The sequence below is a fragment of the Balaenoptera ricei genome, chromosome 19, assembly GCF_028023285.1.
Source record: "Balaenoptera ricei isolate mBalRic1 chromosome 19, mBalRic1.hap2, whole genome shotgun sequence".
Taxonomy (NCBI): Eukaryota; Metazoa; Chordata; class Mammalia; order Artiodactyla; family Balaenopteridae; genus Balaenoptera; species Balaenoptera ricei.
Genome location: NC_082657.1, coordinates 27,254,569 through 27,270,670, shown reverse-complemented (window position 1 = coordinate 27,270,670; position 16,102 = coordinate 27,254,569). Strand labels below are relative to the sequence as shown.

The 16,102-nt window shown below is 36.1% G+C and overlaps 1 protein-coding gene across 3 annotated transcripts in view; it reads left to right on the top strand.

Annotated features, from left to right (window-relative positions):
- The window catches only part of NETO2 (neuropilin and tolloid like 2), a 74,720-nt gene that overhangs the window by 29,955 nt on the left and 28,663 nt on the right, over window positions 1–16,102 (top strand). For all 3 annotated transcript variants that reach the window (XR_009498970.1, XM_059904177.1, XM_059904176.1), the window contains one exon: window positions 14,221–14,449. Coding sequence is in view for 2 of the 3 variants with exons in the window: in XM_059904177.1 (XP_059760160.1) it covers window positions 14,221–14,449 (229 nt within the window). In the remaining variant the exon portion in view is untranslated. The remainder of the gene's footprint in view (window positions 1–14,220; window positions 14,450–16,102) is intronic.

Here is a 16,102-nt window from a genome sequence, read left to right as displayed (position 1 = left end):
TACAGATGGCCAATAGGCATATGAAAAGATGCTCAACATTGCTAATTATTGGAGAAATGTCAATCAAAACTACAATGAGGTACCACTTCACACTGGTCAGAATGGCCAACAAAAAGTCTACAAATAACAAATGCTGAATAGGGTGTGGAGGAAATGGAACCCTCCTACACTGTTGGTGGGAATGTAAGTTGGTGCAGCCACTATGGAGAACAGTATGGAGATTCCTCAAAAAACTAAGAATTACCATATGATCCAGCAGCCCCACTCCTGGGCATATATTGAGGCAAAGCTGTAGTCCAAAAAGATACATGCACTCCTATGTTCATAGCAGCACTACTTACAATAGCCAAGACATGGAAATAACCTAAATGTCAATCGACAGATGAATGGTTAAAGAATATGTGGTACATATATACAATGGACTACTACTCAGCCATAAAAAAGAACAGGATAATGCCATTTGCAGCAACATGAATGGAACTAGAGATTATCATACTAAGGGAAGTAAGTCAGAAAAAGACAAGTGCTATATGATATCACTTTTATGTGGAATCTAAAATATGACACAATAAACCCATCTATGAAACAAACAGACTCACAGACATAGAGAAAGACTTGTGGTTGCCAAGGGGGATGTAGGGTGGGGGAGGGATGGATTGGGAGTATGGGATTAGCAGATGCAAACTATTACATATAGAATGGATAAACAACAAGGTCCTACTCTATAGCACAGGGAACTATATTCAATGTCCTGAGATAAACCATAATGGAAAAGAATATATTTTTCTTTATTTAATATTTTAGGTTTTTTTAGATTTTCAGTCTCTTTGAGTTTAAAGTTATTTTTCTAGAATATTGCTCATGCTTTCTGGTTCCACATTTATTGGTATAATACTTTACACGGTATTCTTTTACAATTTTTAAAACCTCAATTCTATTTGCCATTTTAAATTTGTGCCTTTGCTCTTTTCTTTTTCTTTATCAGTTTGCCAAAGGTTTGTTTTCAAGAACTGTTTTTTTAAAAAATCAACTCTGTAGTTTCTTTGCTTCCCATTTTCTCAGTTTGTGCTTTTATTTCTTCTGCTTTCTTCAGATTTACCTTGTGATTCTTTTTGCAGCTTCTTGTGTTGAATTCTTTGGTAATTAATTTTCAAATGTTCTTCTTTCTCGTAACAGTTATTTAGGGCTATCAGTATGCTACTAAGTATTTCCTTAGATGTTTCATGAGTTTTGATATGTAGTGTCTTCATTGTTGTTGATATCTAAATATTTTACAATTTAAAACCGTTTTAAACATTTTATTTTTTATTTTAAAAAGATTTTTTAACATCTTTATTGGAGTATAACTGCTTTACAATGGTGTGTTAGTTTCTGCTGTATAACAAAGTGAATCAGCTATACATATATATATATCCCCATATCTCCTCCCTCTTGCATCTCCCTCCCACCCTCCTTATCCTACCCCTCTAGGTGGACACAAAGCACCAAGGTGATCTCCCTGTGTTATGCAGCTGCTTCGGAAGCTAGCTAGCTACTTTACATTCGGTAGTGTATATATGTCCATGCCACTTTCTCACTTCGTCCCAGCTTACCCTCCCCTATCCCATGTCCTCACGTCCATTCTCTACTTCTGTGTCTTTATTCCTGTCCTGCCCCTAGGTTCTTCAGAACCACTGGAAAAGAATATTTTTAAATGTGTGTGTGTGTATGTGTATACACACACACATATAACTGAATCACTTTGCTCTACAGCAGAAATTAACATTATAAATCAACTAAACTTCAACTTTAAAAAACCCATATGTTTAGAAATTTAATAATATACCACCTTGTAATTTATAGGTCACAGAAAAAAATCAGGATGGAAATTTGTACACATTTATAAAAAACTTAGCAATAGTGAGAATACTACATATCAAAACTTGTGGGATACTCCTAAAAGTACTTTAGGGAATTTATGATCATAAATGCTTCTTTTAGGAGAAGAAGAAGATTTAAACTTAATGAGCTAAAATTCAACTCAAGAAGCTAAAAGAATGACCAAAAAATCCAAAGAACGGGTAATAATAAAAGAGCAGAAATAAGGGAAATTAAAAATTCACAAAAAGAATCAACAAAAGCAAAAACTGGCCCTTTGTTTAAAAAAAATAATAACAATAGACATACCTCTGGCAAGATCGACCTAGAAAAAAAAGACATAAATTATGTTAGAAGTGGAAAAGGTCATAAATCAACTACAGCTGAGATTAGAAACCATTATAAGACAAACTATGAAGAAGACCTGCTGAACAAAAGAAAAAAAAATGAGCATTTCCTCAAAAAATAAATTACAAAGGGAAAAAGAAAACCAGCAGGGGAACCTACAGATTAAAAAATGTTAAGTCAAATGAGTGAGTTTGGACTCAAACTACAAACGGGTGGGAACATTAAGAGACAATTAGAAGTGTGAACACTGGTATTTTATGTTAGGAAATTATTCATTTGTTTGGTGTGATAATAGGTTATTTTTTAAAGTTGTCTTTAACAATACATATGGAACTATTTACATGTGAAATGATATCTCTGGAATTTGTCTCAAAATAATACATGAGAGGCAGAAGTGGGGAGAGGTATAGATAAAGCTAAAGTTAGGGGATGGGAAGTGGGTTTATGATACTCTTTTGTCTGCTTATGCATGTTTGAAATTTTCCATAATCAAAGTGCTTCAGACTGTTCTTTGTTAATACATTTGTAAACAGTCTAAGTGGACAATTTCCTGAAATATATAATGTATGTGTATATATATATACATATATACAATTTATCAAAATTAAATCAAAGAAATAGAAAACCTAAATAAACTCTTACCAAATTGATGAAATTGATTTTGTACTTGAAGTATGTTAACAGAAAAACTGGCCAAATTAGATTTTACCAAATACTCAAGGAACATGTTGTAGAAACTGTTTTAGAAAACTGAAGAAGAAAGAACTTTCCCCAGCCTGTTTTATCAAAACTAAATAAATAGCATGAGAGAATTTTAAGGCAGAGAATTATTTATAAAGTGAAGGAGGGAAAAAATAAGACCCCAAAGACTAAACAGTAACAAACTAAACCTAACAAATTTTTTTTAGAAATCATAACCAAAGATGGGTTTATCTTAGAAATTTTTGCACAGTTTAATATGAGAAAATCAAATGATGTAGTTTACCACATATGTAATTCCAACATAGGATGTATCTTCAGCATGTTGAAGAATATCTACTAAAATCCTTAAAGCAAACATCATAATTGATGGTGAAACCTTAAAATCATTTTCTTTAAACTTATGTCTCTTGCTAGTATTTTGTTGGTGGTGATCAATGCAACAAGATGAGAGAAAGAAAAAATGTTCATGAATTATAAAAATAAATTGGTTTTCTGTACTACAGCCAAAAGCAGTTTGAAAGTGAAACTTTAAAAAAAAACTTTGAAAAGAACAAATCATAAGGTACCAGGAAGTACATTTTTAAATTATATTGAAATACACAGAAAAAGGCCTACAGAAATGGGGGAAGAGAGAGACATGCACCATTTTCATGGATGGGAAGATGGAAATGTTTATTGTTCCCTAATTAATCTATCAGTTTAAAATTCCAATCCAGATCCCAGCACGGCTTTCTGGGGAACTTGGCAAGCTAATTCTAAAATTCACATAGAAGAGGAAAGGGTCTAGAAGAACCATGACAATTTTGAATAAAAACAAAGTGGAGTACTTACCCTTCAAGGTAAAGTTGGGGTAGTTGGACAGAATGCATTTATCACTGGGGTATGCAAACTGATAAAACTGAGTAAAGTTTCTAAAAGTAGGACTACACATGTATGGAAGCTTGGTATATAATGTATAGCATGCCAGATCAAAAGGAGACACTTGGTAATTGATGTTACAACAGTTGACTATTGATGTGAGATCCCTGTCTTGCACTTGACATAAAATTCATTCCTAAATGTTAAAACCAAAACTTTTAGAAGAAAATACAGGAGTATAGTTCTAAATATAACCTTTGGTTAGGAAGCATTTTATTAAAAACAAAGAAGACACAAAGTACAAACCATAAAGATAAAATTTATCAATTATACTACATTAAAATAAATGACTTCCAGAACCAGCTAAGATAGAGTAAGCCCACTGCAGCTTATTGCTCTTAACTTATTATATCTGAGATCTCTGGATAGAATACAAAAAGCAACTGCATAAGGATTCTGAAAAGTAACCATTAGAAGGTGGGTTTGGGAAGGAAGTCAAAACTTGAATAATGACCCCAGAAGGGTAAGAATCACAGGTTTTTTTCTTTCTCCTTTGTCTTTTGGGCTGGTTTGTGGAACTGAAAGCAGGTACAGACAGAAGAAAGTGCTCTAGCCAGAAGACTGAGAAAGGGGCCCTTACAAACTGAAGGCGGAGGGGTGTCCCTGGTTTGTTTTTTCCCCTTTACTAGCTCTGCCTAAGGTGAGCACCAGTCACAGCAGCTACAGCAGCAACTGAAACCCGATCTCCTTAACCAGTGGAACTTGGAAAAGGATATGCTGATGTCTGGAGAGTTATGGAGGGAATCCCCATTGTTTTTTTTTCTCTTTGTTCTTAGTCACTCAGAACTCATAACAGGTTAGGAGACTAAAAACTGTGAGGAAAACTTATCTTTCTGGCCACCAGAGGAACTGAGAAGAGGAAATCGTATTACCCAGAGAATGAGAATTCTTGGAGAACAGGGAGCTAGAGACAGGCGCTAATTCTGGCTTACTCCTGAGCTGCATATGCATGGAACAGGCCCACAGAAACATGGCAAAGGTGTTGAGGACCAAATTACATTATAAACACTGTCCAAGTGCCTGAGTAGGGCATGCCCTGGGCAAGTCTACATAGCACAGCAAAGGCCTTGAAAACGGAACCAACACCCACAAAAAGAGGCAGTACATGCAATCTGAATGTTTCTGGGTAGGTTGCCTGATAAAACAAGCAACAGAACTCAACATTTTCCACAGATTTTTAAGAGGACCCAGAGTTTCAGTGTTACATCCAAAATGTGCAGGATATAATTTAAAAATTACTCACAATATAAAGAACCAGGGAAATGTGATTAATTCTGAAAGGAGAAAGCAGCAGATCCCAACCCTAACAGGACTCAGATGAATTGTAGATTTTAAAGCAACAATATAACCACGTTCCATGAGGTAAAGGTAAACATTCCTGAAATGAGTGAAAAGATAGATCTTAGCAGAGAAATAGAAACTATAAAAAAGAACCAAGTGAAAATTTAAGAATGGAAAAAATATATCTTAAACTTCTAAAAAATATTCACTGTATGGGCCAATAGGAGAGTGGAGATTATAGAGGAAAGTCAGTAAACTTGAAGGTGACTCGGTAGAAACTACCTAATCTGAAGTACTGAGAAAAAAAGATTGAAAACAAATTATACTAAAGCCTCAGGGACCTGTGGAACAGTTTCAAAAGGCCTAAAATTTATGTCACTTAAGTACCAGAAAGAGAAAAGATTGTTGTAGAAAAAATATTTGAAGAAATAACTGCAAAAAAATTGGTGAAAGACAAATTTACAGATTTAAGAAGCATAGCAAACACCAAACAGGATAAAAACAAACATAAAACAAAGCTTACTCATATCAAATCAAGCTACTTGAAACCTAAGATTGAAAGCTTTGAAATGTGATGCAGAAAAATGATGTATTTTGTATAAAGGAACGACAATTTGAATGACTGTGGATTTCTCTTCAGAAATCATCAAAGCCAAGCGTCAAAACCTTTAAGTACTGAAAAAAGGAACTGTGAACTTAAGAATTTTATATCCAGCAAAAATATCCTTTCAGGAAATAGGACAAAGTAAGTACATACCCTAATGAAGACAAACTTAAAGAATTCATTGCCTGCAGACCTGCTATAAAAGAAATGCTAAAGGAAGTTCTTTAGATAAAAGAGAAATGGCACTAGAAAGAATCTTGGAATTTCATGAAAGGGTACAGAAATGGTAAATATCTGGATGAATATAAACCATTTTACAACATCAGGAACAAAAGAGAGGACTTCGCTATAGATCCTCCAATAAAACAGTGGACCTTTCTGTGCCCCCAAATCAGATGACTCAAACGAAATGGACAGGTTCCTTAAAAACCACAAGCTGCCCAAACACATCTAAGAAGAAATATGTAACCTGAATGGCCATGTATTTATGAAATAAATTGAATTCATAGTTAAAAACCTTACAAAGAAAGCTCCTAAATGGATACACTGACAAATTATAAACATTTAAAGGGGAAATGATGCCAGTTCTTTGCAATCTCTTCCAGGAAGTACAAGGGGAAGAACACTTCTAAACTCAAGACAAGCATCACCCTGATACCACTGAAGACATTATAAGGAAACTACTGATCAATATTCCCCCTGTGAGGTTTTGCTCCATAATAAGAAATATATATATTTGGTCTTCATGCACATTTCTGGCTCAGAGCTCACAAAACCCTTGGAATTTCCTGAGTGATCAGAGCAATGAGAGCATCTATTGTTACAATATTTGGTCTCTTGTCCCCAGTTCCTGAAAATGTTTCAGAGCCATAAAGTTGAAATGGGTGTCTTGTTATTCATAACAAGCCCTTTCAACCACAAGTGAGTTTATGTTAATGAGGTGACTTCTGGAAATCCCCAAAAGATGGAGGCTTATTACCAGGGTAACAAATAATCTAGTAAGTAAACTGGTTTTCTGAGTCCTGTAAGCCACCCTAGCAAATTAAAGGAACCCAAGAATGAGATCTTAGGAACCTCAGATTTATAGCCAGTCAGTCAGAATCATGTGACAACCTGGACTCGTGTTTGGCATCTGAAGTGGAGGCCAGTCCCCTGGGAGTAAGCCCTCAACCTTCAGGATCGGATGCTGTCTCTGGGTAGACGGTGTCATAATTGAGTTGAATTGTAGGACACCCAGCTGATGTTTGAGAATTGCTGGTGGTGTGGGGGGAAAAAAGACCCACATGTTGGAATTGGTATCATAATTGTTATTCCAGAAAATAGATGCAGGGAACTTCCCTGGTGGTCCAGTGGTTAAGACTTTGCCTTCCAATGCAGGGGGTGCGGGTTTGATCCCTGGTCGGAGAGCTAAGATCCTGTGTGCCTTGCAGCCAAAAAAACAAATCTTAAAGCAGAAGCAGTATTGTAACAAATTCAATAAAGACTTTTAAAATGGTCCACGTCAAAAAATTTTTTTGATTAAAAAAAGAAAATAGATGCAAAAATCCTTAAAGTATTAGCCAATCTAATCCAGCAATATATAAAAAGTATAATACACTTAAATAATCACAGCCAAGTGTAGTTTATCCCAGGAATGCAAGGCCAATTCAACATTTGAAAAATCAATGTAATTCATTATATAAATTAAGAAGGAAAGCTACATGATTGTCTCAGTCTGTTAAAAAATCAACACTCATTCATGATAAAAAAAATCAGAGAAATAAAAATAGAGTGGAACTTCTGTAACCTGATAAAGGGTGTCTACCAAAATCTACAGATGACACCATACTTAATGGTGAAAAGCTGAATGCTTTCTCCCTCAAAATCAGCAACAAGGTAACTCCCATTTAACACCATATTGGAAGTTGTAGACAGTGCATAATGGCATACAGATTGAAAACTATTTTTGCAGATGACATGATTATGTAAAGAAATTAACAGGAAATATACTCTCAAAAAACTCCTGGAACAAATCAGTTTAGCAAGGTTGTAGGATAAAAGACCAATAGACAAATATCAATTGTATTTTTTATATATACAGTTGATCCTTGAACAACACGAGTTTGAAGTGCACAGGTCCACTGATACATGGATTTTTTTTTTTAGGGTAAATACCTACTACTACACCATCCATGGTTGGTTGAATCCACAGGTGCAAAACCAAGGATATGGTGGGCTGACTATAAAGTTATGCATGGATTTTTGACTGCAAGGAGGGTCAGTGCCCCTAACTCCCATGTTGTTCAAGGGTCAACTATACTATCTAGTTCAACATTTGAAGAATGAACAATTGGAGTTCAAAATTAAGAAAGCAGCAGTACCATTTAAAGTAGCACTTCCCCCCCCCCAAAAAAATAGGCACAGAATCTGTAAACTGAAAACCTGCAGAACCCTGATGAAAGAATTCAAAGAAGACCTAAACAAATGGAGATATATACTATGTATACCTGTTGATGGACTCAGTACTGTTAACATCAGTTCTTCTAAAATAGATCTATATAAATGAACACAGTTGAAATTAAAACCCCCACTATATTTTTGCAAATGTCGACAGACTGTTTCTAGAGTATAATGAAAAGGCAAGGAATTACAAGAGCCAGAACAATTTTGAAAAAGTACAAAGATGGAAGACTCACTACCTGATTTTGGGACTTTAAATCTTCAGTAATCAAGGCAGTGTGGTACTAACAAAAGGACAGACACATAGATCAGTGGAACAGAATAGAGCCCAGAAAAGGATTCATTCAAATACAGTTAATTGATGTTTTTTACAGAGATACAAAGTCAGTTCAATGGAGAAAGCACAGTCTAGTCTTTAACAAGTGGTGCTAGAACAATTGGATTACCCATATTTCAAAAAGAAAAAAATTTTGACCTATACCTATATCTTAATATCTTACATAAAACCAATTATATTGCAAAACTTTTAGAAGAAAACATAGGCAAAATCTCTGACTTTGGGTTAGAGAAAGAGTTCTTAGATATGACATCAAAGGAGAATCCATAAAAGAAAATCTTATAAATTGGACTTCATTAAAATTAAAGCTTTTTCTCTGTGAAAGACATTGTTGAGTGAAAAGAAAAGGCACTAAGAGGAAATATTTGTAAATCGTTTGTCAAAAGACTTCTTTAACCCAGAACTCAAAACGCAACAATAAGAAAAGTACCCAATTTAAAAATGGGCAGAAGATTGGAACAGACACCTCACCAAAGAAGATTTAGACATTTCAAAACTGCAAATTAAAACAACAATGGGATAGCTCTATACCTCTATTAAAATAATTTTTAAAAACGACAATACCAGGTGCTGGGAACTATGTAGAGCAACTGAGAATCTAATAACACTCCTGGTAGGAATGCAAAATAATATAGCCATTTTGGAAAACAGCTTGATGGTTTCTTATAAAGTTACCATGTGATTCAGCAGTCTCCTGGCTGGGTACCCAGGAGAAAGAAAAATATGTTTACACACAAAGAACATGGATGTGAATGTTCATGGTAGCTTTATCCATAATGAACAAAAACTGGGAACAGTTTAAGTGTCCCTCAGTTGTTAATAAAGTTTGGTACATCTATGTAGTGAAATGTATTCAGGAATAAAAAGAGACGAACTATTGGTGATGCAGTAGCATGGAAGAATCTCAAATGCATTGTGCTAATCAAAGAATCCAGACTCAGAATACTGTGATTTTATTTGTATAAAATTTTTACTTAGGACTTCCCTGGTGGTCCAGTGGTTAAGAATCCGCCTGCCAATGCAGGGGACATGGGTTCGATCCCTGGTCCAGGAAGATCCCACATGCCGCAGGGCAACTAAGCCCGTGTGCCACAACTACTGAGCCTGTGCTCTAGAGCCCATGAGCCACAACTACTGAGCCCACGCGCCACAACTACTGAAGCCTGTGCACTCTGGGGTCCGCAACAAGAGAAGCCATCACAATGAGAAGCCCACGCATCGCAACGAAGAGTAGCCCCTGCTCACCACAACTAGAGAAAGCCCGCACGCAGCAATGAAGACCCAACACAGGCAAAAAAAAATTTTATTTATATGGGAAAGGTGGAACGACAGCAAAAGGTCATTGGTCACCAGGAAACAAGATTGAAGATGGATTTCAACTGCTGAGGAGCAGCAGGAGAGAATTTGGGGGGTGATGGAACTTCTTGATTATGGTGGCTGTCGCTTGACTTGCATTTGTCAGAGGATTTTATTATATATTACTTGAGACGTGACTGAATGTCTTGTGACCAAGTGTCAGCAAGGATTGAGGAACTGAAATTCTCTTAACTTACTTTGGAAGAATAAATTGCTACAGCCACTTTGGAAAGTCATTTGGCATGCTCTGGTAAAGCTGAAAATTGTTATGTCCTACAATACAGCAACCCTGCTTCTAGATAAATACCCAGATACTCATCGTATGAGAGCATAACAAGAGTACAAGAATGTTTACAGCAGTATTTAATATTTTAAAAAGTGGAAGCAAGCTAAATGTCCAAAAGGAAAATGGATAGTGACTCATTTCTACAGTTGATCCAAGATTTTAAAATATACAAAAAAGTAAATAAAGTATACAAAAAATACTATATATTTTTATAGATACATAAATTTAAAAATCTAAAAATGTACATAGGAATTATAAAAATTATACTTAGGATGGGATGTGTAGGAAAGATAATGGGAACATAGAAGGCTTTAGCTGTACAGTTGACACTTGAACAACATGGGATAGGGCTACCAACCTGCTTGCAGTTGAAATTCTGAGTATAACTTTATAGTCAGCCCTCTGTATCTGAGGTTCCGCATCCTCAGATTTAACCAACTACAGACTGTGTAGTACTGTAGTATATATTTACTGAATAAAACCCATATAAGTGGACTTGCACAGTTCAAACCCACGTTGTTCAAGGGTCAATTGTACACAGAATTGAACGGCACAGGTTCACTTATATAGAGATTTTTTCAATAAATATTACAGTACTACACAATCTGCAGTAGGTTGGATCTATAGATGCAGAAGCACAAATACAGAGGGCTGAATATGGGACTTGAGCATCTGCAGATTTTGGTATCCAGATCTGGTCCTTCCTAGGTCCAGTTCCCCATGGATACTGAGGGATGAATGTACAGAGGTGGGGTTTTTTGACCATATATAATAGTTAAGTATTTAAATGCTTAAGTGAAATTAATACTTTAGATCTTGCTCTTTCTTGAAATACTTCGTGAAGAAATGATTCTATATTCATAAGTTTTTTAGGAGTGTGACCTAGAATGTTGAATAGTGGAGAATGTTACTTTTTATTAATAAAAGTAAGTCGATTTTTTAAAGTTAACATAAAAAAGACTGTTCACAGTTGACATGGAAAGTGGATCAAGGGACTTCCCCTGTGGCGCAGTGGTTAAGAATCTGCCTGCCAGTGCAGGGGACATGGGTTCAAGCCCTGGTCTGGGAAGATCCCACATGCCATGGAGCAACTAAGCCCGTGTGCCACAACTACTGAGCCTGCGCTCTAGAGCCCACAAGCCACAACTACTGAGGCCACATGCTCTAGGGCCCGTGAGCCACAACTGCTGAGCCTGCGTGCCATAACTACTGAAGTCCACACGCCTAGAGCCTGTGCTCTGCAACAAGAGAAGCCACTGCAGTGAGAAGCCCTCGCACCACAACGAAGAGTAGCCCCCGTTCACTGCAAGTAGAGAATGCCCATGTGCCGCAACGAAGACCCAATGCAGCCAAAAATAAATTTATTTTGTAAAAAGTGGGTCAAATTTTTAAAATTGTGTTAAATAAGAAAGTAAGCAGATCAGTGGCCTTTCCATAAAAATAACAGCTTTCTGAGGATTTCATTGCATTTCTTTTGGGGCCTTTGGAGGCTCTAATAAAAAGCGTTTTTTTCCCCACTGGAGTTATGAACCAGTTGAGAACATGGAGATTCAGACTAGCCCCTTTATTACACTAAAGGCTAGGGGAAACAGCTTAGTGAGAGAATCAAACTAGACTTGCTAATTCCCTACCCACTAGGTCCACCTCCTACCTCAGTCTAGACTGGACCATCCCATCCAGGGAAAGTGCATCTGCAGAAGAGACCCACTTACCCAGGTCACTGTTTCTCGTACTCACTGGTCCAGGGAAAGAGGGAAGGAAAAAGGGACCAAATTCCCCCCCATCCAAGTGACTCTCTCCACTTCCCTGGGGAGGGTATAGGAGTGGGTAAGAGGCCAGGAGTATTTATGTTTAGTAAAAGATCTCATCTTCTGCAATCTAGGTGAGAGAAGAGTGGTTTGTGTCCCCCTCCACCCATTGCAACTTGTCAGCCTCATATTGTTAGAAATATTTTCTGAAGATCAGTTGAATTAAACTATTAACTTCAGTATTTAACTGTATTCACAATAGAAAAGAATGTCATTCTTGTCATATGACTTGCCTTAAAACCTTGACTTTTAAAAGTTATATATTTAAAGGGCATTTACTATGGCCTTATACAAGTACCATGTTTCTTCAGTTTAAAAAAAAAAAAGTAAATACTTCAGACTTCTTGATTATTTTCCTGGTATTTAGCTCTACCAAACTAGGTTTTATAGTCACTAGTCACTTTTTCATTAATTGCTCTCAGCAAGAATTGTACTGGATAGAATTAGCATGTGATACGCTCATTAGAAGACGGTACAATCTAATGGAGAAAACAAATAATTACAGTAGTAGTGATACTGCTAGAGAACCATGGGCAGTATGTTTTGGTTATATGACTGATGAAGAAAGTATTGAAAACAAATGATATATTTTAAGCAAACATATTGCTTCTGTGTTAAAATATATTTTTGGAGGTTTTATGAAATTTTGAAATGGAAATCCATTACCGGTGATTTTCCACCAGTCTCTTGAAAGTGGCTAATTGGTCATTTCAAATAAGCCAAAGTTACTCGTCAAAATTTAACTCTGAGCTGTATTTTTGAGTTTTTGTTCTTAGTTTCATGTCATCAAGGTATTTTAGGGGGAAAAATATCTGACATTTTTGTTTTATGAAGCCCTTTACAATAAAGAATGGGTGTGGCATCATACTGCTACCTCCGAGATAGCAACCAGCAGGTGAATACCCACTAGATGTCTCCAATGGCAATCAAAGAAGTCTTTATTCTTCATTCACTAAAATATTATTTTAATTGTAGAGTCACCTGTGAACAACTAGAGCCAAAAGGTGAACTGTGTATGAGAGAGTATGTTGTGTGTGTGTGTGCACACACAGAAGGCATCCCAGGGAATGGGAAGAACGTACACTTTAAGAGTCGGAGCAACCTAGGTTCAAATCCTCGCCCTAAGTAACCTTGGGCAAGTTCCGTAATCCCTGTGAGCCTTAATTTCCTCCCAGCCCATAAAGAATAATACCTATTTCATTCTGTTCTTTTGGAGATTATACTCAAGGTCTTTCTAAGCCTACAATCTAATGGAACTCTTCAAATGAGAATGGGTCAGGCACATTTTAAGAATGACTTACTGCCAGGTAGCAAGCTGCCTATAAAATTTGAGGAAGGGGGATACTAAGCAAAATAGAAAACTATAATAGTGCTTATTTTGGAACTCCAGTTTAAATCATTCTGACTGAAAATGTAGAAATTGTTAATTTATGGAGTAAAATCTTAAAACCACTTAAATGTGCAACCGTGAGATAGTGGGTAAATAAATGACAAGACATCATGGGAATGATTACAGTTATGAAGAGTACAGATAAGTTTTGATGTGCTACAGCAAAAGCAGGATGTGTGTATCTTACAATTATACTTAGGTTTTGAAAATGTGAAGAGCAACTTCCCTGGTGGTGCAGTGGTTAAGAATCCACCTGCCAATGCAGGGGACATGGGTTCGATCCCTGATCTGGGAAGATCCCACGTGCTGTGGAGCAACTAAGCCCGTACATCACAACTACTGAAGCCCGCACGCCTAGAGCCCATGCTCCGCAACAAGAGAAGCCACCACAATGAGAAGCACGGGCCCTGCAACGAGAGTAGCTTGTGCATGCAGCAACGAAGACCCAACACAGCCAAAAATAAATAAATAAATAAAATAAATTTTTTTAAAAATGTGAAGAAAAACTGAAAAAAGTTTATCATGATAATTGTTAGAGTAATAGAATTATGGTTCTTTTATTTTCCCAGTTTGTCAGTACCACAAGTTTGCTTTTATAACAAGGAAAATATGTAAGATAGTCATGCTTTTGTGGAGCAAAAAATTTCTTCTCTTTACAGACAAAACACAAACTTTAGGTTCCTTAATGCTTGGTTTCATTATTAAGACAACCAAAGAAACAGACCATTAGTCTTAGTTCTTTTACCTACTTAGGCATCATCCTTTTAGCTACTGTTTTTCTGTCAGGTGTTATAACTCAATGCAGTCTTAACTTACATATTAATTGGATAATAGAACTAGAAAATTTAATGTATCTTTTTAAAAGCACTGTTTTTCTTTGTTTTAATGTTACAGATTTATTTGAGGTTCCTAGATTATCAAATGGAGCACTCAAATGAATGCAAGAGAAACTTCGTTGCAGTCTACGATGGGAGCAGTTCTATTGAAAATCTGAAGGCCAAGTTTTGCAGCACTGTGGCCAATGATGTAATGCTTAAAACAGGAGTTGGGGTGATACGGATGTGGGCTGATGAAGGTAGTCGGCTTAGCAGATTCAGAATGCTCTTTACTTCCTTTGTGGAGCGTAAGTAAATAATTCCTATAGCATTGAGATCTTTTAATCATTTATTCAGAATACAATTATGGAGCATTTCCTTTAGACAAAGACTGCTAGTCATAGAATGTAGAAGTAACTAGGTCTTAGTATGTATTCTTAAGGAACTGACTGTCATGTGTGAAAAAAGACATGGTAATGCATAAGTTGAAACACTACCTATTATAAAGATATAAACATATGATAGGGAGTGCAAAAAATAGAGACTTCTCTCAAGATTTTCAAAATTAAAAATAATTATCAGTAGTATGAATTCAGCTTGGTGAATAATTGTGAATCCACCAAACCATGTTCCCCAAAGATTTAGACTGACTGTTTTTTTTTAAACTTTTAAAGTAATTTTAAGCTTATAGAAAGTTGTAAAAATAGTAGAGTTCTCCTGTGCCCTTCACTCAGATTCCCTTAATGTTAACATCTTACAAAACCGTAGTAAAACTGAATATTAACACTGATGGAATATTATTAACCAATATAGAGACCTTACTGAGAAATCAGTAGTTTTCCATTAATGTCCTTTTCTGATCCAGGATCCCACATTGCCTTTAATTGTCATGTCTCCTTTAGTCTCTTCCATTTGTGACACTTCCTCAGTCTTTAATGACCTGGATGCATTTGAAGAGCACTGGCCAGCTACTTAGTAGAATGCCCATTGATTTAGGTTTGTCCGATGTTCTCTCATGGATTCAATTGAGGTTATGTATTTCTGTCAAGAATACCATAGAAATCACATTCCACCTGTCTCAGTACATCATACCAGTGAGGTAGGGTACATAATGTGGTTTGCCTTACACTAACTTGGATCACTTCCTTAAGATACTGTCTGCCACATTTCTCTGCTATAAACAATAATTTTTCCTTTCTAATTAATAAGTTTCTTTGAGACTATGCAAATATCCTTTTGCTCACTAATTTTAGCATCTGTTAATGATTTCTGCCTGTAATAGTTATTGCTGCAGTATTTACCTAATGGTGGTTTTCTGTTTCCATCATTCCTTCTACACTTAATTATAATTCTGTGAAGAAGAGCTGTTCTTTTTCCTTCATTGATTTATTCAGTTATTTGTGTCAGTATGAGCTCATGAACATTTATTTTACTCTATGATTTTATATATAATATATATATATGTTACTCTATAATAAAAGTTACTTTATTGCTCAGAGTCCCAGCTTTGGCCATTGGGAGCTCCTTCAGGTTGCCTCCTGTACTCTTTGGATAAGCCCATTATTTTTTTTAATCACTTCCTTACTTTCTGTTCCGCAGGCTGAACCAGGCTCAACTTGTGTTTTCCTTGCCCGAGCCTTAGAACCAACCATGTTTCCAAAAAGCCCTTTCCTTCTCTTCTAGTGAGAAATCTGGCTCTAATTATCCATGGTATATTTATTTGTTCAATCCTAGGATACACATAAAGTAATTTTAGGATTGCTAACCCATATCCCTGTTAGAAATTTCCTAACAGAGTTCACTATTTGTGTGCAGTTCTTTTTATCTTGAGCCATGCTGTCAAAATATGGTGTTTCATTTACTTACATTAGTTGTCTTCCTCTCTCCTTTCCGTGTGGTTCATCTGTAGTACACTTAGGTTCATTTGTGACTGTTGTGACTGTTTATATTTTGTTTTGTGT